This window comes from Sturnus vulgaris, chromosome 18, assembly GCF_052056855.1.
Source record: "Sturnus vulgaris isolate bStuVul1 chromosome 18, bStuVul1.hap1, whole genome shotgun sequence".
Classification (NCBI taxonomy): Eukaryota; Metazoa; Chordata; class Aves; order Passeriformes; family Sturnidae; genus Sturnus; species Sturnus vulgaris.
Window position 1 is genome coordinate 3,240,771 of NC_142260.1, and position 22,482 is coordinate 3,263,252.

General features: G+C 41.8%; 1 protein-coding gene across 4 annotated transcripts in view; it reads right to left on the minus strand.

Annotated features, from left to right (window-relative positions):
- DENND5A (DENN domain containing 5A) overlaps positions 1–21,155 on the minus strand; it is a 63,450-nt gene extending 42,295 nt beyond the window's left edge. For 2 of the 4 annotated variants that reach the window (XM_088175635.1, XM_088175634.1), the window contains exons 1-3: positions 20,926–21,155; positions 2,002–2,111; positions 868–1,528 (exon numbers count right to left, since the gene is read on the minus strand). In XM_088175635.1, the coding sequence (XP_088031761.1) occupies positions 868–1,528; positions 2,002–2,111; positions 20,926–21,031 (877 nt within the window). In that variant the 5' untranslated portion in view covers positions 21,032–21,155. Of the gene's footprint in view, positions 1–867; positions 1,529–2,001; positions 2,112–2,708; positions 2,781–20,925 lie in introns of all 4 variants that reach the window. The other 2 variants (XM_014876318.2, XM_014876319.2) reach the window with 2 other exon arrangements.
- Between the last annotated feature and the right edge of the window lie 1,327 nt (positions 21,156–22,482).

Sequence of the window (22,482 nt, forward strand, 5' to 3'; positions counted from 1 at the left end):
TTCCTAACCATTACTATAAAGTAGTGTTCCAAATGCAGGCTGTCTGTTTAAACCACACAATTTTGAAGGGGTGAGTCTGGGCTAATGCTAGTCAGCTTGGGACAAAAAAAAAAAAAAAATAGAGAAATTATTTTCTGGCATAATTCCACATACTCTGTGTTAGAGCAACAGGCTGTGGAGTAAGAAGGCCAATATCCACAAATTTCAACACAGAAAACAGATACCACTCCCACACCACTCACTAATTGATAAACATGCTATTTCAGCTCAGTTGCTGCCTATCCTCTTCAAAGCAAGCTTTAGCTATGTGGCTTCAGCCATAACTGTTTCAAGGCCTTCACAGAGATTTAGAATTTGAATTCAGTCAAAATCTTTTTCAGGTACTTATCTTTCAAAGTAACAACTGAAATGAGACTTTGGGTACTCAAAGAGAAAACTGTATTTGCATGATTAACTCTTCTTCAGAACCAGATGTATATATAATTAACTGTGTGTCTTTTCAAAATGCATGGCTAGCTCTGCAGAGATAGCAGGAAGATGGAAGAATGCAAACTGCTCAATCCAGTAGCACAGACCCAGAGCCAACAACAAAGGGGTCAGCCAAAGCATGAGGATAGAGGAGATTATGTGAAAACCCAGTTTTAAGTTGAGGTGTCTAACAGCAGGAGCCAATGCAACACTCTCCTTACAACTCCAGTGCTTTTCTCTACCTTAAGACCTGCACACAGAGCAGCCAGGCTGCAATAGCATGCCCGTGCCACTTTAATGCAGCTATTCTGTTGTTTGTGGTGTTTTTAGAATTCAAGACACAATAAGACCTTGTGCCAGCACAACTACGAGATAAGAAAACAAAAGCCAAGTACTCACGCTGTGAATAAAGCAGTATCTGAAACTCCAAAAGGGCACAGGTAAAGAGTTGAACCACATTTTCTACTCCAAGCAATTCAAAAACTTCTTTAACTGGAAAATCAAACAATGGCAGTTCACTGGTGCTTGGCCTCTGGCAGATAATTGGTCCATAAACACCTGAAAATTTCAACGACCTTCCTGCTGGAGGAAGAGGAACCTCATAGAGAATATTGTAGATGTAGCTTTCTAAAGGTAGTGGTGGTGGCTGAGGTGAAGTCACTGCTTGGTGAAGCTGTTCTAGAACTTTCTTACAAGCTTTCATGAAAGACATGGGCGTAATCAGACAAATGCACTTGGAGACATAGAGTGTGTCTCTGCTGATGTCATAGGAGTTAAACCGCTGTAGCTTTGAGACAGAGGTGCCATTGCAGTCCCCAGTGCTGCTGCAGCTCTCCTTGTCATTGGTGGCTGGAGTATGGAGAATGTCATATTCAGCATTGTGCATATGATACAATGTCTGCATTGCACTGCAGATCTGTTTGCTAGTGACTTCCTCAAAAAACGTGAGGGAAAATCCAAATGTCCGCGAGCCATCTTCACGAGTGATGATGAAAGAGTGGAATTGAGGTTCTCTGGAATCTGCTTGTGTCTTGAAAGCAAGCCCTTTAGGCATACACAGCTACAAAAAAAGGGGAAGGGGAGATAATATCTTTAAAAAACGCTTTTCTCTCCCCCTGCCTGCAGAAGCATTGGTGAAAATGGGATTTAGAATCCACAGGCTGCCATCGCATTTCACTTTAAATTCTATAAAGTGTTACATTTCTGCAGAATACAGTGATATGGGTCTAAACCAGAAAAACAAAAGGAATCTGTCAAAAGGGCTGCATGCAATTTCTATTGAAACTCGTAACTATTTTGTTACCAGCCTCGACGTGAATAAAATAATAACATTCAAGCCCATATAAAGAAAAGTATTTTTCTGGTCACCAAGACCAGAAACCTGACAGAGAAAACATTCTATTAAATGGAAAAATCATGCACAAAAAAAAGGATTCATTAATTGCAGACTAATTTATTTCTCTACTAATTCTCTAGAATGCAAGAAAAAAAAAAAAAAAAAAAACAACACAAAAGCCATGAAGTGATACTGACCATTCCCACTGCATCCTGGTCAAAAGGGTTCCATTCAACATTCTCAGGATAGCGAGCAAGAACTTTGGATTTGAATGTGCGTCTTAACGGAGTCTGCTCAAAGTTTTCCCCTGCAGATGAAAGAAAAATACAGAAGTAAATATTTCATTCCCTTTTTAAGCACCAACAAGGCCAAAAAGCAGGACATCAGCAGGCAGATGCGAGGATAAGTGAATTAAGGACACACTCCTTTTAAGAGAAACAGAAAATGCAAGACAGTTCGTTAGCATAGAGTCAGACTGCAGATATTAGCAAGGATTAGCTTTGTAACATTTCTGGGTCGTTAAGTATCTGTGCTTTTCATTAAGTGTGGCAATCTTGAGATTGTGGTCATGACAGCAATTCTCTAAGCCACTCTTCAGATATTTCAGATTCTTGTTAAAACAAAGCTTCCGTTTCAGTGCAATGTTGTTATTACTGAAGAAAAGCACAAATAGACAAAACGCAAAGATGATGCAACTTTTAGATAGACATACAAGTGACATCATGAGATCTCTTAATTTTGTTTTCAAGACTCAGGAAAAAAGATAATCACCATCTACTGCAAGAAGTTAGCTGTGAAGGAAGAGTCTAGAAGGTTAGAAGATCAAGAACCACATAAAAGTCCATGAAGATAGAATATCAGATGGACAAAGTGCTTTTTTTTTTCCCCACACTTTTTCCTTTACCTTCTGTTGCACTTGAAATGAAACGGCTGCCACCATCTCGGGTTTTAGAGGCCTGTATATACTGGCATAAAGCTATATAACAAATAAAAACAACACTGCATTATACATTTCATACTGCTGACTGCAACAGTAAAAACCATACAAATATCCAGAATTAGCATGCATGACAGTCTACTCTCCTAATATGCTTTTTATACATACACAACTTACACAAATTTCTCATTTTACACATATATTTCTAGAAGGAGACAATCACTATGTAAGAGAAGCTCATTGTTTCTGTACACACAACCAGAATACTGATGCAGTAGAAATAAGTTGCTTGTGAAATTAAAGTTTCACATGCTAACTACAAAATATTCCCGATGAGCAGATGATGAAACTGATCCCAAGGACAAGATCATACCAAGGCCTTTAGAACTGTATGAATTTAAGTGGCATGGTCCAACCTTCCACAGGTGCTATCCATACACTACATGGGCTCAAAGTCTGGTGTAGAAGCTCTCAAATTTCCTCTAGAGCAATGCCAATTCATTGTGATAGCACAGAACTTTCTGCAGTGAATATTCTGAGTGTGAGCAGTTGCTTTAAAAAAAAACAAAAATGTACAACTGTGTATCTTAAAATAAGCTTAGCTATATTACTAGAATGCAATTAGCTAAATGAGCATGCAGCTGTTGACAGCTGCACTAACAATCAGGCACAATTGCATGAAATCATATGCTTTAAATAAACAGAACTATTTCAGCAACACCTGCAAAAGAGAAAACAAGCTCCAACTCCTCTCTTGTTTTCTTACATGCAGCAATTACGTGGCAATAGAAATTGATTTCAGAATTGGCTGGGTTTGTTTTGTACTTCTAGAGTAATATTTAAAGTTCAATTTCAAAGCCAAGTTCGAATCTTTATTTGGCACAACACTCACTTCCACTAAGTAGCCATAGACAGAGATGGTTACAGCACTGTCTGCACAATAGAGAACCTAACAAACACATCACACCAAACCAAACAGAATTTCCAGGGAATGCTTAACAAGTCCTTTGACAGCTGAGAAGACTGGTAACTGTGGATTTTCTTTAAATCTTAAATATTATCTCAGACAGGGAACCTACCCTGAATCAGGACCTAGGACAGGTCTCACAATACCCAAAATATTCACATCTATTTTGCTAATTCTCTAGGGTTTAGCACTGAAATTGAAGGAGGCATTGCTTTTATTATTTGTCTGAAAAACCAACAGCTCAGCTCATTTTCATACAAAACCACACAGCTACATTATTTATTAAGCTGTTCAACAATATCACTCAGTAATATCAAGGATCAGAAAGAAAAAATGTGTATTTGAGAAAACCTGACACATATATAGAGAGAAACAGCTAGGAAAACCCAGGATATAACTTCACTGAAATATAACTATCTTGTGCAAGAACAGAGCCAAGGACAGAAAAGATAACAGCATTTCCATAGCTAAAACAACCATAAAAAATGAATACAAGCATTTAAAGAAACTTTCAACCTCCCAGAAAGAAAAATGGACATAATGCCACATCTCTACTGACACAAACATACACTCGAGTGAAGTCAGTCCTCTGTAAAAGGCTTTTAAAAGTATGTCAGGAGATTTAACACACCTACTATTTTCTATATTTACATCTGTGCAGATGATGTAATGTCAACTTTTAGATAATTGAGGAAAAACCTCAGACATGTACTAAGCTGTTTTGTTCCTTGGCTGTGGTTTTTGTTTTTTTTTATCTTCCACATACGTAGAGGAGAGAAAATACACGAAGGGCAAAATTTCTCCTAAACTTGGAAACCACACAGAGTTCACCTATGTGTAAGGCTGCAAATGCTTTGAAATTAAAAAGAAAAATCTGTGACTTGAAGACCTTTTCATTAAGATTGTTAACACTGCAAAATACATGATGCTGCTGTTCCCTTATGATTAAAAAAAAACAAAACCAAACGCTAATAAACACTGAATGGCTGTTTACCCATTTAAAGAAGCCTTGCACCATCTCCTCCCAAGAGGCATTCTCGCCAGCACACACTTATATTTTTTTAGAGCTGGAGTCTGTCTGTAATTTAATGAAAGGACTAAAATTGATTTCTGGAAACCACTGAGTCCTGATTCAGACAGAAACATAAGGCAACTCTCACGTCTTGCTGCCATCCATCAAGCACTCAGCTGTTGCACAGCCACCCCTGCACGCTGCCCTGCTGGAATGCTGGCTGCCAGCCCAGCAGGATGCTCCTCTTCCCTTCCACAGCAGCACAGGCTCCCATCTCCAGGTAGCTCTTTTGGGAGAGCCTTCACACCTGGAATGCCACAAACTACTGGGCCATGCTGGCTTCCAACGATACTGATTCAAACAAGGCAGGGAATGCCAAGGGAGAGCTCAACAACACTGGGAAAGTTCAGCCCAGGTGATCTGTGCCACTCCAACACTCTGCTTTCTTGCCATTACAAGTAATGGGAACCTGAGCACCAGTATTATATAATTCCATTGCCCAGGCTCCCCCTTTTCTCCTCTCTAGTGATCATCATTAGACAGCCATCAGCAGTGGTGAGGGGGAAAATCCACAAACAATATTTATTTACAAAAAGCAATTAACCCTAAATTTGCAATCAGCCTTAAAAACAGACACCCTGCTACAAGAAAACACCAACTGCAGCACATCTCCAGCAGTAAAAATAACTCAGAGATCTGTCTCTGTGAATCACAGACACAGAATTAAAAGGATATTCTGAGTTGGAAAGGACCCACAAGGATCATTGAGTCCAGCTCTTAAGTAAATGGCCATACAGGGATCAAACCACAACCTTCATGTTATTAGCATCACGCTCTAACCAACTGAGCTAATCTTAGTTTCCTTCAGTTAGTTGATTAATTCAGGAATAATTGAAATGGTTTTGATAAAAACAGTGAAGAGCAATTACAGCAAATGCAGGAGACAACCCACCAGCAGATATGGCCAGCTGTATTCCACAACTGAGAAAATGAAGGCATAAGAGCAGATAAACTGATGAAAACATGATGTATTCCCTAAGTTTAGATAGAGAGCAAGTCCCCACACTTAACAATTATCAAAGGACTGCTATCCTCATATCATGTTTTCAGTGGTTTCTCTCCCTTAGCAAAAGTAATGGCTAGAAACTACTTTCCTTATCCAAGTTACAGTAAAGAGGTCTTTAGAAATTATTTATCTATAAATAATTTATTTTATACAAATTCCATGCAGAAGGGAAACTCTGTTTTTTTTTAATGAAACATGGTATTGCCTGCTGAAGACTAAAGAGGTCTTTCAAATACCATTGATGTTCCTCACATACACATTTACCACTCAGGTATTTATTATATCAGAGGAAAAGCTCTACAAAAATCAAGATGCAAACTGTCCCACAGACTGCAAAGTTGCAACTACCTTGGACTTAAATCAGAATCAATGATCAAACAGCTACAACTGTAAGATTATTTGTCAGGAAATGTCAAATATACGAAATTTGTAAACACCCAGCAATACTTCAGGAAGTTCCAGGCCAACATCAAACCTTCAAAACAGCAAGAACCCCATTGCATTCTGCAGTGTAAATAATATCATGAAAGTATAGAGAAATATAATTCCACCTGGCACAGTACAAATCCACAAGCACCAGTTTAGTGCAGCCCTGGCACTGCATCCAGCAGGGGAATGACAGTGAAACAGAGCATCTCAGAATTTCTTTGTCATTGGAAAAAAAAAAATCCCCTGTGGTATGCCACTCAAAATAGGATCAGTGAAACAATATGGATTAAAAATAAACAAATAGAGAATAAAGAAAGAGTTAAAGATTAACATTTCACTAATCCAGTTCAGCCACACAAGCAGCTTAATTAGCACATGGTGATCCCCCAAACAGGAGGGAAGCAAAAAGTAAACCACAGGCACAGAGGTTGTGAAACTGGTGAGCTGAAGAAAACACGGACTAGAGTTTCAATACCTAATTCCTGTAGCCAGCCCTCCTCCTGAGGCCCAGCTCACTGCCTGCTGGCTCCTGCCACACCAGGTAATAGATTTTTCAACACCAGCAACCATCACCTGGCTGTGCTAATGCCCTTTGCTTCCTCTCCCGTTTTTCATGCTTTATCAACCCTCCCAATTAAACGTGAGAGATCCCTGCTGTCCTGGGGATGGCTGAGCACCTGCCTGCCCATGGGCCATGGTGAATAAATTCCTGGTTTGTTTTGCTTTACCTATTTAGCTGGTTTTATCCCAACATGTGAGTTTTCCCACTTTTACACTTCCCTGGCCCATTGCACTGGGGCAGTGAGAGGCTGTGGGAGGCTGGGTTAAACCACACCACCGTGTAATTTAAGAAGACGTGCATGAAAGACTTCAGTTATTAGAGTCAGCTCGCTTATCAAAAGGGAACTCACCAGCCAGACACAACCTCTGAGGAAGTCTCCTTAGCTGAGGGATGTCCAAGATTTGGACAGACTTGGCCTGGCTCTTCCTGGGCAGGCAGAGCTCAGCTGAGAGCAGTCTCAGAACAGTGGGGGACACTCAGCACCAATAGGACTAAATCTCACACTAGAGGCAGGTAATTCTCCAATGCCTCCCTCTCACGTCTTTTCAGTAAACTGAACCTGATGGACTGAATTGTGTGCACAAAGCAAACTACAAACCTGCTCAGGATGACCAGAGAGTTGAAACATTCTACATTTATTTGGAAGATCCAGATCAAACCAGCCCCTTTTTACTGCTGCTCTAACAGCCACCTAATGCTATTTGCAATGTATGGAACCACGATGGGCTTTCAGTTCTAACTTCATTTACACCATCTGAAATTATGCTGGCTCACATATCTGTAATTTGGACTTGATAATTACCAGCACACTAGAACAGCTAATGCATGCACTGCAAGTATCCTACGCTGAACTAACAAGTACACCTAAATTTATCAGTCCTTTCCTGAGTCACCTAACACTGAACCTAAGCCATATCACCACAGAGATTTGTAGTGTATGCTGGAAACTTCCCTGGCTCACATTTTTATGCTGCTCCCTCTTCTTATCCGTGTTAGTTCTGCTGTGAGCAGTGGACAGCAGTGTCTGTGTCTTGATGAGAATCAGGAATTACAAACTCATGGACTTTCCAACCTATGCAGGACAGCACTGCTTTGGAAGTACCTGCATGAAGTTATCCATATCAACAGATATGACTTTTTTATAAGATTATAACAAGGAAAAGAAAAGTTCCAGAAACTGAAATTAAAATATTCAATTCAAAACCTGCAAATGCCATCTACCAAGCTTTCCTCAGCTTTGAGCGGGAATAAAAAGCATGAACTCTGAAGGTCTAATTTTAGCTCTTTCCTGATTTACCCAGTGAAAAATATGATTCATTGCCTTCTGTATTCCTCCTCAGGAGAAGAAAGGGAAAAAAAGGGTCTTCTCAACACAGTAATAAGAAAAATGGCTGTATAACTTGCAGATTCACCTACTTACGACCTTGCATAGATGTAACACGTTTCCACATGCATTGCTTGCATATTTCTAATGCACATTTCCAAGAACACTTGTACATGATTCTAACAATTCAAATTTCCCAGCTGACTAGTTTGCTTCTTTTTAAGAATGCTTTTAACTCTGGAATTTTTTTGTCTTCAATATCTCAATCATTCTCTGTAAATCCCGAACTGCCATGAAAAGTTTCCATTTATGTAACAGAACAGTGGCTTAAATTGTCCTTAATGAGAAAAGGAAAACTTGTTTAAAGCAAAAGCCAAGGATATTTTGCAAACAAAACCTTTTTTAAACTGAATCGTGGCCATTTGAACATGCTATCAATTTACTATTTGGCTTTGATATTTAGAAACTGACTGCAATGCTGCAACTCTAAAAATTATGCAAGACTAAGAACTGTACAGGAACTTCTCCCTGCATCCCAGCTAGAAAAAGTCTTTGAGCAGCTATCTCAGATGCAGACCAGCTCAATTTTCCCTCTATGACAATAGAAAGCAAGTCAGAAGAGGTTACCCTAGTTACCAGAAAAAGTGCCCCATTAACAAACTAAATGGTGGTGCAAGACTGATTTTAAGGCATCATTAATACTGCCACCTTCATTTGTTCATCGAGTCCACTCATCTGCTCAAAATAATTACTGAACAAAGATCCAGAAAGCTTGACTGGTTCTGATTAAGTGGTTTGCTGCTTCCACCCTGCCAGGCAGCTTCTTTCTTTAAATTCCTGTGATAGAGTCTGCTATTAATTCAACTCATTCTGCCTTGGTGTACATTTATTGTATACATGACATCTTCAAATAAAAAATTCTTAGATAGCATGCAATTAAAACATTAACTTTATATTTTCCACATAAAGACACTTACTGGAATCTTTTAGCATACAGAGGTTCTGTATCAATTTCTGCTGTCACTAAAATGAATGTCTTGAACTAAATATAAAACAGCTTCAACATGAAACAGTCATATTGCTGTAATTAAGAAATGAATAAGAACAATGAGAATTTGTACCAGCAACAGAAACTATGAGCCATACACTCAGGGCAGCTTTCCTGTATTACTCAGCACAGAGAATCCAGAGAAAATAGATTTAGCATTGAGAAGGCCCTACATAACCAATATCCTCTACCTCTGCACCACAGTTCAAAGAATCTGAGAATGGTGAGAACCCTCCCAAATCCTGCAGGGTGAGGGACTGGAGACCGAGCTGACCATGACAGCCAAAGAGCAGAGATTTTCACAGCTCAAAGTCAGACAAGGGGATTTGAACAGCACCTGAACTACAATCACCATTCACAGAACAGCTAATTCCACCCTGCTTCAAATTCAAAAATGCTACATAGCACAAAGCCATACTTCAGTGAAAACATCCATCAGAGATTATTTTCAAAATGTCCTTTCTCATTCTTGGGTTTTGGGTGAGAAGTGCAAAACCACACCTGTCAAAGTGCCTACCATAAATTTAAAGAAAAAAAGGTTTCCAAAGATACACTAACACTTAGAATGAGGTTGATACAAAACCAGCAGCTAATAAACAGGATTCCCACTTCAGCCAGCAAACATCCTCAATACACAAAATAAGGCTACAGATACTACAGTAAATAATTATGTTTATCAAACATAAAATTACTTCAGCTCCAAAATTCATGGTCCAAGTCTAAATAAAAATAATTGACTGGCAAAACAGATAGTGTGCACACACTTCTGGAATCCAGCCTCTAGAAAAGATGAAAGTATGGAGTAAATAAAGGGAATTTGGGGAGAGGGAGGCACTGGGGGAAAGAGATGGTAGGAACACAGAGATTTGAGGATTTCTTGATTAGTCAGACTGACAGATGAGCAGCAGCTGGCCTGGTCACATTGTGAAAGCAAATACAGGTGCTTAAGATGCATGAAGGGAGGGAAAGACAGTCAAGGCAAGAATCAGTTTCTTAAAATTATAGGCAAAAGAGTTTGGTTAAAAATAAGTCTTGCCCTATTTCAACTTGCCAACAAAAATGGTAAAATATTCCTTTTTCAAGTCTTAAGAGAAAACTGGGATAATCAAACAAGTAATTAAATTATATGGCCTGAACAATAATAGATGAGAAATGAGATGGCAATCTGTTGATTCAATACAGCCTTTCAAAAACATACAAGACATAACAAACAAACAAAACAAAAAAAAACAAACCAAAACAAAACAAAAAACCCTAGTCAAGTGTTCTGGAGAACGCCACCATTCTTATTTTTCAGGACACCTTATTATAATATAAAAAAAAATCCTTTCAATACATAGAGAGCTATTAATACAGCAAGAATTAGCCAAGGTTTACTTTTAAAACAGAAAAATTCTCTGATCCCTTCTTTAACAAATATTAAAGCACATATAACGGGAGAAAAAAAAAAAAGCACCTCTCTACAAAGCAGGAAATAAACATTCACAGTCTGGCAGACTAAGGTAAGAAAACCATTCTACAAGAATTCTTGGAATAAAAACCATGATTCAAGAAAAGCTGCAGCTGCCAAATCTGTAAGGAAAGAGCCACTCCATCAATAGACAAATGCTTTCAGATTATGACTTGCTTCCTTCCTTCCAGTTCCTCCTCCTTAAACAGAGCTGCACGTATTTCTCATTAGACAGGACTCCCTTCTCCAGCAAACCTCTGCTCGGATATACACAAAGAAGAATTCTTCCCTTTTATCCTGCAACACACAAACCCTCTGTCCCACACTCCCTATCCCCCTTCCCCCTTTGGCAAGACCACCTGGCAAAGCTCAGGCTGGGGTGGTGCTTAGAGCACTTCCACTGCTCCTGGAAATGGGACTTGGACACTTTTTAAAGCAGGTTAAATTATCCATGAGAAAAACCTTCAGGCTCCCTTTGCCTTTACTGCAGCAGTGCTGGTGAAAAACTGAACCAGGTGTTTGGGGCACTGTCTGCAGCAGCCACCATCCCACTTTTGTGGGATTTGTAACAGCTGGGACTTCCTCTAAAACCTTCCTTACAAAAGTTACTGTTCCACTTTCCCTGACAGAAAACCTTGAAGGCAAAGCGACTTCACTTTCTAAAACAAAGGTGCAGATACGAGATACAAACACACAGGTATGGGTCTCAAGGACAAGTGAAATTCATGTGGGTGGAGTGCCATCCTTCCTCTGGGAAAGCTGAAGGACTTGCTTTAGAGGAAGAAGGGAAAAGACAGAAAATAATCAGCGAGAAAAGGCTCTGATTTTTTTTTCTTGCTTGTCATCTAGGGAACCCATAGTTGCTTGTAACAATCCCTTCTCCTAATCCACGGAGAACATATTCCTTTCAACAGCCAACTGACAATAAAATTCAGACTTTAAAAAGGTGAGAGAGACAAAAAAGAGAGTTAACCCTAATCTGCTGACTGTTGTTTTCCCATTATCTTTTGCTTTCCAAAATTCAAGAATAGTAATGTTTCAAAACTTGTAACACAAACTCACTGTGAAATGAAATAAATTTTAAGAAGAGGTCATTTTGCTAACTGGATATTCAGTGTAAACTCTGCCTGATGCAAATAATAATTTATTCCTTTGATAGGTAAATTCTTCCAAGCCTTCATGGCAAACAAAAATCTAGGAGTTAATAGATACCCATTCATCATTTAAGTTTCAGCATTCATCTAGTTGATAATAAAACATATTGCCACACACACTCGGGAATCGTTTCAAATGCTGCAACAATGAATTTAAAGGAGCACAGAAAAACAGCTGAGGCCATCTGCATTCTGTGATTGTAAGGTCAGGAAACCAAAGCTTTTGTTTTTATTGTTCTGGTACTGTTTTAAGGAAGGCGGGAAGAGGTGGGACAAGGAAATGCAGGACAGGGTAGTGGCAGAAGAAACCATCAAGAATCTCAAGCAGCTTTTAAAAAAATAAACAAGAAAAAGTGCTCAGCTTGCATCTTTAAAAGCATCCTAAACATTTTTCTTTCCTATAGTTTTCCTTTTTGTACTCCTTTGTATGTAATACAGGAAGGCAGATGGATAATATAAAATACAATGTATTTCAATCAAGGCTGTCTAGCAGAAATTTTCAATGAAATGGTCTTAAAACCAGAACTGTTTTACTAAACCACTTTTCTGTTCTAGCCCAAGACTTACAGAAAGATATTTAAGTCTGTTTCCAACTAAACAACAGAAGCAGGACTCAGAATTTCAATGAAAGGCACGTTGTCAGCCACGGGGGTCAGCGGGACACACTTTTTCCATTACACAATAGATCTGGAATATGTGCAACAGAAGACACTAAGAAAGGAAAAGAGTGGCTTTACCTTCAAAATAGAACACAATTCTTTTACATGTACTAGAAATACATAACAGAAGTGGACACAAGCATATTTTAAGCATATTTAATATAGAAACCAGCTGTTCTAACCCCCTAAGACTGGCAGATCCACTGGGATTTCTCAGGAAAGCATTCCAAACAACTCTTCCCAACAGCCATGGGCTCCTTTCACAGTGACACATCCCATCCAGTTAAATGTCCCTACTTTTTGTGCTCCCATAGCCCTCTGGCTCTGAGGTCTGATGGAAACACATCTGTGTAAAAGCATAAAGAATCAAATCTTACTGAAGCACTTGTCCAGTCCTTCAACCAAGTATTTCCAGGATATCACTGAGGTTTTGCATTGAAAAGGAAAAAGAAAGTATTTTAAAGAGCATATTAGCATATTAAGTCTTTCAGCAGGTTTCAATAACTGAGAGGTCAGAAAAATACAGACAGATCAGCAATCCATTTCAATATATTCAGTCTATCAGTCCTGGCCAGTATGCCTCACTTTACTATCTAACCTTTGAAAACAGTGCTTTGCAGTAACCTGTCTTAGTAAGGACTGCTCCCCTTCTGAATCAAACAAAAAATGTCCTCTAAGAAAGTCAAGTTGCTTGATAGGAGTGATTTCTAATCACAGAAAATTAATCAGATGTGCTGAGAGTTTGGCCAACGGATATGACAAACTCCAAAGCTTATCTCTGCTCTGGCTGTATCCTTCCTTATATCTCACCACCCATGCCTCCCAAGCTCTCTCCTTTTTACATGTAAGCCTATCAAGCTCAGCTTTCATATTTGATTAAAAAAACCCTCATGTTTTCAACATGAAAATCTGATTAGATCAAGAAGAACGCAGACCTGAAAACAGAAGTCTCAGGTCCAAGTTAACCACTTAAAACTGTGTGTCACCACTGTGATCAAGGTCATAAACAAAGACCACAACACCTTACACTTGAACTGGCCAGCACTGTCATAAAACCTCTGCCTAAAGAATTCTGAGAAATGACCAAGATACTGGTAAGCAGAAATTTTACCAATCTGCAGCAAAACTTTTGAAGGAGTTACTTCACATTTCAATTTTAAAAGGAGTTTACTTGACATTTCCCAGAACCCACACACAAAAGAACAGGACAGCCTTATGCTGGCACCAACCTTGTTGACTTTAGGGACTTATCTTTCCCCCAAGGCAACTCTAATGGCAGCTCAGTAGCACATTGCTGGGCTTGGGGACCAAAATTAGGAAACAACAATTGGCAAGGGAGCTTGCTGAAAGTAGCAAGTTAAGGAGGAATAACTAGTAATATACATGAATAGTAGAAAAGCTCCTAAAAGTTTATGCTTGTACTGCAAAAAAAACTTTTCCAAATTCACCTGAAGCTATGTGAAAAAGCATCTGTTTCTGTAAAACCAACCTTTTTTCCTCACTCGGTGAAATGTTGCTTTCTCTGAAAAGGCTCCTTTTGCCTGCCATGTTATTTGTCTCTAGATGGCTCAGCCATGAAATGAGATAAAGTTTCTTTCTCAAAACATTTCAGTATCCACATGTAAATGACTCAGTACAGATGTACACGTTGTACCTGACTGTAGTTGATAACACAGCCAGTAAAAAACCCCCCAAAAAACTAAATAAAAAAGTAAGTATTCTACAGGAAAGTTTAAAACCAACGGGCTCCTGCCCATCAAACCATAAGTGGAGTAGCATTTTCCTAGAAAGGCTATGAAACATGCCTTGAGCAGAAACACTCCAAGTAAATTCTACATCATTCATCAGTTTGTGCTGGAATGCTTGATAATTTCTCTGTGCAATAATGTTTTAAGCCTCACAGGGATAGCATTCCAGCTCGCTGCAAGCTTGACTACAAACCACAAATCTGAAATGGTTGTCAAGAAATTGAGAGAGTAATTACTGCACAGCGTTCATCAGTAAGTAATTGCTTCTGACACTGTCACTTCATGTGCATCATTTCTGCTCCATGAGCCCCCCAGGTTAGTGGGAATTCAAAAGATAAGTAGGGGAATTCATTACCAAGAACACTCACCTAGGACCTCCCTAAGTCAAAAGGCAGATAAAAAATAGTTGTGGTGTTTTGCAACCTTAGAAGCAATAATTTGAAGAATAGGGGGAAAAGTGATTATTTGGAAATGGCAGTGTTTCCCATACAATCGACTCAAGAGCTCTTTGTGTAGCTTCTCACATGCAAAATAAACTGCAAAAAATCCCACAAACAGAAAAAAACAAACAAAAAATACCCCTAATAGACAAGAAGCCAAATGAACCCATCTTTGTATGTCCTGCCTTACTTAGTTGAAATTCCTATGGCTTTTTTAAAAGGCTTAAAAAATAGAGTTGTAAACTTTAGTTCTTTAGACACAGTTTTAGCACCTTAAATTTATTCTCAAATCCAGAACTGGTAACCTTTCTCCTCCCCCACATGTTGCCAAAGAGCCTTCCAAGTAAACCAAATTTATGACTGAATTCAGAAGGGTGGAAGACTGAAGAGTTTTGTGGGTTTTGAGGGGATTATTCTGGAAAGCACACAGCTCAATTGACCTGAAATACAAATATGATAATGACAAGATTGGCATTACAGAAACATCCCCAATAAAACTGTGGCTTCAAATGTAGTTCAGAAAGTACAGCTGCTTCCCCCTTACATCAGCTCTGCCATTCTTTATTCTACATATCAGCTACCCTAGCACGTCTGCCTCAGTTCCCAAAGAGACAAAAGACCTTTTTGGCACTCAAACATGGCAAACAGCTCCAGCTTCTTGGGAAAAGATCGAGGGGGTAGGGAAGAGTGGAATAAGCTATTATCTGGATTAAAGCCTTTCACATGTGCCTGGGTAAGCCCAGCCAAAAGTTGTTGCTATCTGCTGCCTGTCCAGAGTGACCTGCGTGGATCAAGGTGTGCTGTGAGCCTTGGGGCCACTGCAGGTGCCTCCCACACCCTGAACACCTGGTCAGCAAGCCCAGAGGAGCAGAGAACTGCAAAAGCTCCTTTCAGCCTCAGAAAGAATCCCCAAGGGAAGAGAGGGACACCCTTGGGAAGTGTGGGAAGCTTGCGTGGATACCATCCACATGGACAAAGAGAGGAAGGAGGGGAAAAAGCCACCAAAAACAAAACCCCACAATCACAGAACAATCCAGCCTTTGGTAAAATCAAGCAATAGCTCCCACCAATGCAATTCACTTCTGCAGCAAGTGTTGGTACTACCACCACAGCAAAGATAGAGGAATTTACTCACTTGCTATTTACTCAAGAAAAAAACAGCATTGCAGAAGGGCTCCACTGCAAAAAATCACAGCTGACTCCAACCCCAGATGTCTTAATTCTGAGATTAAAATTCCTAACAGAAGAACCTACAGAAGAGGTCAAATGTCAATCATAAAATTGTATCTGCTGAGTTAAATTAAGTTTGCTTCATCCTCCTCTTTCCCTTTAGCTGTCCCTTACAAATACCTTTGCAGCAAAGAAAAAGCCTGCAAGTATTTAAGTGTGTTAAACTTGGAAATGAACACAGGTGCTGATAACAGCCTTACTTCATGGACTACAAGAATGGAACTACTACACTAATTCCAAAATACTAAACAATTTATTGGCTCACATACGTGCCAATGCCTTCAATCATGTCATGACATACATATTTTTTTTAAGTTTATATCAATACATAATTCCATTAAAACAACCCCTAATAACGCATGAAGATAAGCTGTCATTTTTAATTTGAGGCAAACAAAACAGTAAAATAATGACACTTCAATTACAGACAGAGAACTGAGGTGAGATGACATTTCAGTTTTCCAGGTGAGGAGAAACACTTTCTCTAATATGAGATTGTCAGAATAATTTTGAGTGGAGCTAGGTGAATACTCTACATCATGTATCATCTTCTTTTCACACACCAGCAGTAATCAAGTGGCTCCTGTGGCAGCACAGAAATGCCTTACTCATAATGTTATGCTACTTAATCTACATGCACAGAGATCTTGCCTCAACACCATTATAAAACAAATGCAAAAAAAAAAAAAAAAAAAAAAGGGTATGACAGAGGAAGAATTATTAAAATTGTATCACATCATCATAGAAGAGAATGAAAGCACATCTAATATGAACTCTGAAAAGGCTCATGAAGGGTCTCTACAGCAAAGATACTTCCTGGACAAATGGGCTTCACCCAACACTATTTTCTTTCTCATGATCAGGTGGACAACTCAAAGCACCATGATAAGGACTTGAGCAAAGGAACTCAAGTCCACCTACTGAATAAAGTAATTTTTGGACCAAACCTTAAAAAAACAGTTCAAATTGGAAGAAAGGGAGGGAAAAAAGTAAAGGTGTCAGACTAGTCATTGGTTTTACTCTTCTTTTTATAAAAACAATCCTATTATTAAATCATCAATCTTTTCTTCACAGATCATAGGCCTTTTTTTTCTTTACACTGTATCTCCTTTGTAACATTGCTATTTCTGAAATAATTATCATCTTTATCATAGGACATCCAACACTACCAAGGTACGTTCAACAGAAGATTTTAATTAGAACATGGGTTCCAGATATTTGGATCTGAGTTCTGTATTTTGTAAAAGCAACCCCAAGACCACAGTTTCACACAAGTGTAAGGCAATGGCAACCTGATGCTTTGCTTTGCTACTCCATAATAAACAAACTCTATTGACAAGTGATTGCTAAAAATTTAACACATCGCAGAGGAGGAAAAGAAAACAAAATCCTTTTGTTCCATGTTCTTTTTCACTAAAATCCCAACAAATTTCCATATAGTGCAAGCTTTCCCACCATCATTCAGACCAGATAAAAGACTCCAGCTGAGAGATGAGTCTCAGCTTCATTCTCATCACCTTTCCAGGGCACAGTCATACAATGTAAGTTAAGAAATCCTATCATAATGTTGCAGCATTACCATATATTATGTTATATACAGTAGATTTTTGGTGATGTATTTCATCATTTCCAGGTGGTCACCACGATGACCAATGTGCCCTTGCTCCAAAGGAGGCCAGTGGTACCCTGGGGTGCACTAGTCAAAAACATTGCCAGCAGGCTGAGGGAGGTGATCCTGCCCTGGAGGGGCCACAGCTGGAGAGCTGTGCTCAGTTCTGTGCTCCTCAGCATGTCCATGGACACGGTGGAGAGAGTGCAGCAAGCAGCCACAAACACGAATAAGGGGCAGGAGGAATAGCTGAGAGAGCTGGGACTGTTTAGCCTGCAGAACAGAAAAGCTCAGGGAAGAATCTTAGCGATGTATATAAATATCTAACAGAAAGTGCAAAGATGATGGAGACAGGCTGTATCCCGTGCCAGGATCAGAGGTAACAGGCACAAACCAAAGTGCAAGAGGTTCCATCTGAACATCAGCACACACCTGTTCACTGGGAGGTAACAGAGCACTGGCATAGGCTACACAGGGATGTTGTGGAGCCTCCATTTCTGGTGATACCCAAAATCACCTGGACATTGTCCTGGGCAACTGGCCCTGAACTGGCCCTGCTTCAACAGCACGGCTGGACCTGGAAACTGCCAAAGGTCCCTTCCAACCTCAACCCTTCTGTGGTTTGCTTTGTGAAGGAAATTTACCTGTGACAGATGTAATGAAAAATTTCTGTCATCACTTCTGGCGTACCAACACCATCTGGAAACATGGAAATGCACCGCAGTTCCTCACTCATCCAGCTTAGCAGCTGACACTGGAGCTTAAGCTTCATCCAGCGCTGGGGTTTTTGTTTTGTTTTACTACCACCTAGCAAATATTTTCCATGTCCTTTAACAGGTCACCCGGTGGAAACACAATTATCAAAATAAGCAATGATGCCTGGAATTGAATTTAGGGATAAAAAAGCCCTAGCAATAGAGACTCTTTACAAGTTCTAAATACAGGATTTCTCACTGCATTAAAAGAAAACAAACATATAAACATATTCTGTGCCTCTTCCATCAGTCAGCCAACTTTTTCAGGAGAAAGCTTTACAGCTGTGCTATTCAGTAAGCTCCCAACATACAAAGGGAAAACGCCATCAGAGGTGTCTCTTCAAACAAAGTAACTAAACCAAGCATCAATTGCCGAGCTGACGCCTCGTCTCCAAGCGCGCAGAAAACGCCGATATTGATGCCGAACACCTGAAATGCACGGCTGGGTGAGCCAGCCGAGAACAAAGTGTGCGGGCAGCATCCCCGGCGGCGGCCGTGGCAGCATCCCCGGCTCCCTGCGGCGGAGGGGTGGCGATGACATCATGCCAGGCTGGCTGGCTGGCTCCGGCAGCCCTGGCGCAGGAGAGCCCCGGAGGGACCCGAGCCGTGCCCGGCCTCGGCGGCAGCGGCCGCGCTCCGCACCCCCGGCTCCCAACAATGGGCACTGCTCAAGCCGATTGTTTCAACAGAGAGAGGATTGAGAAGCTATTTTGCAGCGCAGAAATCAGAGGGAGGGGGAGGAAAAAAAAAAAAAAAAACCAGCGCACAATGACCCTTTCATTCAAACAAGAAAGGCTTCCAGGAAGTACAAAGTGTTTCCAAGCCTTATCCAAAAGCCACCGAAATCAACAGAGGGCTTCTCCATTTTTAGCAGTGGACACTGGAGGAGGCTATAACCCAAGACACAGTTTGAAAGCGTTATCAGTCACACTATCATGCATTATTAATAACACAACAAACTCAGGAAAACGAACACGAATTCCACCTAGCCCCTACGCTGTGACATTATCGGAAATTTCCCCTTGCCTTCTTTTACAATCTTTTCCCAAATCACGTAAAAATCTGTCTCCCCCACAAATACTAAAACCTCTTCTCCCCCCAAGCCCACACCTTGTCACAAGTAACACCATTCCAGAAGGACGGTGGAACAGCAGAGACCAGGATATATCACACACTAGAGTTTTACATACATGGATGGATGTTTTACAGTCACATACAAGTTTACATACAAGGATGCAGTCCTTGACCAGGAAAGCAAATATAGAAAGAACATCATGCTCCAGCTTTCAGACCTGCACACTATGACAGAATATTTTCTAAAAGGCACTAATACATAACAGTTTACTATTTAGACAGCTAGCCCAAAGTAATGTACTGCTGGTTTTATATTGAATTATGTAAGAAGAATTAATCATGTGCCTATCAAGAACAGGGAGCATTACTGAGTGTGCCCCGCACCACATTACACAAATAGACTTATAATAAATTAATAATAAAGTTAACATCTTGTTAATTGTTTTTGATCTATAAACTTTGTTCGTCATTTATTTTAAAAAACCCTCACATATCTCTCAATGAAATTGCATTTCATTTTGTTCTCTTAGATTTCTTAAATCAAACTGATACTGTAATTTGCCGTGCCATTACAGAGCAGACTGTTATGTTGTAGTCACTCCTCAAGTCTCAAACTGTAGCCTACAGCCACTTAAACATTAGGCAAATATGAATTCTCTTAGGGCAAGGTACTGCTCAGCATGAGGGATGAGAAATTTTGTTTGAAGTCATTAAACGAAAAAAAGAGTTTCCTAATAGCCAAAGTTTAGAAGAGCTCAATGCAAGAAGTCAGTTCTAATAACACGAATTCCACTCTACGAGGAATAAGCGTTTATTTAGAGAGGGACAGCTTAAATGCAATGATGTAACAAAACCCATGACACCTTTTAAAAGCAAACTACCTTAAAAATCGAGGTTGGCAACGAGAGAATGTATTACAGGTCAAGTTCAGAGCTCAAATACACAAAATCAGTACTGACGTTAGGTCAGGTTTTCACCACCACATTCCTTCATCTTTCGGAATAGTTAGAGACGCTAAGCAATATTGATTTAACTGAGGCCAGTACAATGAGACTAAAGCTGAAGCGAGGTGCTGCTAAAACACAGAACTGATTTTTAACCTTAAAAACACTGTTTTGACAAAGTGGCGTGGTCTAGATTGATACGGTTTAGTTGTGTATTTGGTGTGGACATTCTCACTAGCAGCACAGTAATCACTTCCTAATCCGATTTCTTTTCGGATACTGCAGCAAGAGAATTCTTATTCTGTGCTACAGAAAAAAGGTAACACTGAACACGCAAATGGTCTTCGCCGTCTTTCCCAAATCCGGCTCCTCGAGAGTGCCTGTGCGTCTCAAATGCCTGGCTAAAGTTGATACGCGCAACGCGGCTCCGAAGCGAGCGCAGGACATCGCGGCTGGGGCTCACACCACCTCGAGCGGAGCCACCGCAGACCCGCGCTCTGCCCAGCCCGACCCACGGCGCTCTGCCCTCCCTGCCCGGGCTTTCGGGGACTTGGGGCACTCGGTACCGACCCCGCTCCGTGCCCAGCCGGGCACTCCCGCAGCGCTCCCAGCGGGGCACGGGTTCCCGGGGCACGGGAGCGCCCGGGGCGGCGGAGCGGGCGGGCAGCGGCCGGACCCCGCCGCCCCCGCGCCCAGCGCCGCCGGCCACTCACCGGAGAGCTCGTCCGGCTCCAGCCCGGTCTCAGTGTCCAGCCCGCAGATAACGAAGTAGTCGGCGAAGCGGCCGGGTGCCGAGGAGCCGCCGCCGCCGCCGCTCATGCTGCAGGGCGAGGGGCGCGCGGGGCTCAGCGGGAGCGGGGCCGGGCGGCGCCGGCAGCGGGGCCGGGATCTCCGGCTGCGCCCGCCGCCTCCATGGCGGCGCGGGGCGGGCGGCGCCGCGCGGCATTCTGGGAACGGCCCCCGCCGCTCTCGGGGAAGGGGGGCGGCCCGGCCGCGCGCCGCAACGCCGCGCCTGCGCCCTGCGGGCGGGGGTGACGTCATGCTGCTGTGGCGCTGCTGCTCGCGCCGGGGCTGCCTGAGGGAGGGGGCGGCCATGGCGGCGGTCACGGCCGTGCCCCGGGGGAGCCGCGGGAAGGGCTCGGCTCCCTCCGCAGGCACAGAATCAGGGGACGGGGCAGGCTGGAACTGACCACAGCGGGTCGTCTGCTCAAGCAGGGTCATTCCAGAGCACATGGCACAGGATTCTATCCTGTCCGTTCTTGAATATCTCCGCTGAGGGAGACCGCACACCGTCTCCGGCAGCCTGGTCACCGCTCGGTCACTGCGCAGTAAAGGCGTTCTTCTTCACATTCAGGTGGAACTCCCTGTTTCTTCCCTTTGCCGCTTGTCCCTTTGCTTGGCACCACCGAACAGAGCGTGGTCCATCCTCTGTCACCTCCACTTTGGATATTTACAGACATTGATGAGGTCCCCTCCCAGTCCTCTCTCCTCGAGGCTGAACAGAATCACTGAATCAATTAGGCTGGAAAAGACCTCTGAGATCGAGTCCAACCTGTTGTGTCCCGGCGCGGTTCCCTCAGCTCCTCCTCAGGATGAGAGATGCTCCAGCCCTTGATCAATTTTGTAGCCTCTGCTGGAGCCACTCCAGGTGCCCCGTGTCTCTCTTGTGCTGAGGAGCCCAGAGCTGGGTGCAGCCAGAGGCCAGGAAGGCGCTGCCAGGGCTGCTCCATCAGGACACGGATCAGCTCTGAAAGCATCTCTGGCCTTGTGTGCTCCTGGCACCTTCATCTTCCTGTCCCCGCAGCTCCGGTGGCTGCCGTGACACCACAGCTTTGTGAAGCAGCTGTGTGTGCAGGGAAACGCTTCAGGGATCGTTTGGCTCTAGGGTTGTTTTCTTTTTCCTATTTGGATTAACATCACACGCATCTCTCTTAACATTTGGGCTTGCACAGTGTGAAGTCCACTCCCCCCCGGGTCAGCATGGACAGGAGAACAAGTCCTGAGCTTGTTCTGAGGAACAAGTGACATGAACCCATGCTCGACCTCGACAGTCCTTTTTTCCTCTGGCTATAGAGGCACCTGGCATTGCCTTTCTAGCCTAAAATTAGGCCTATAAGCAGTTCCCCTTCCTCTCCTCTCTCAGTTCTCTATTTGTGGCATCTACATCAGAATCCTTCTGTATTTTGTAGGGCTTATAAGAGAAGAAATTAAAACTTAGCAGTCTTTAATGATTATTATCCAGGACCAAGTAACCAAGTAGTTGAGGTTGC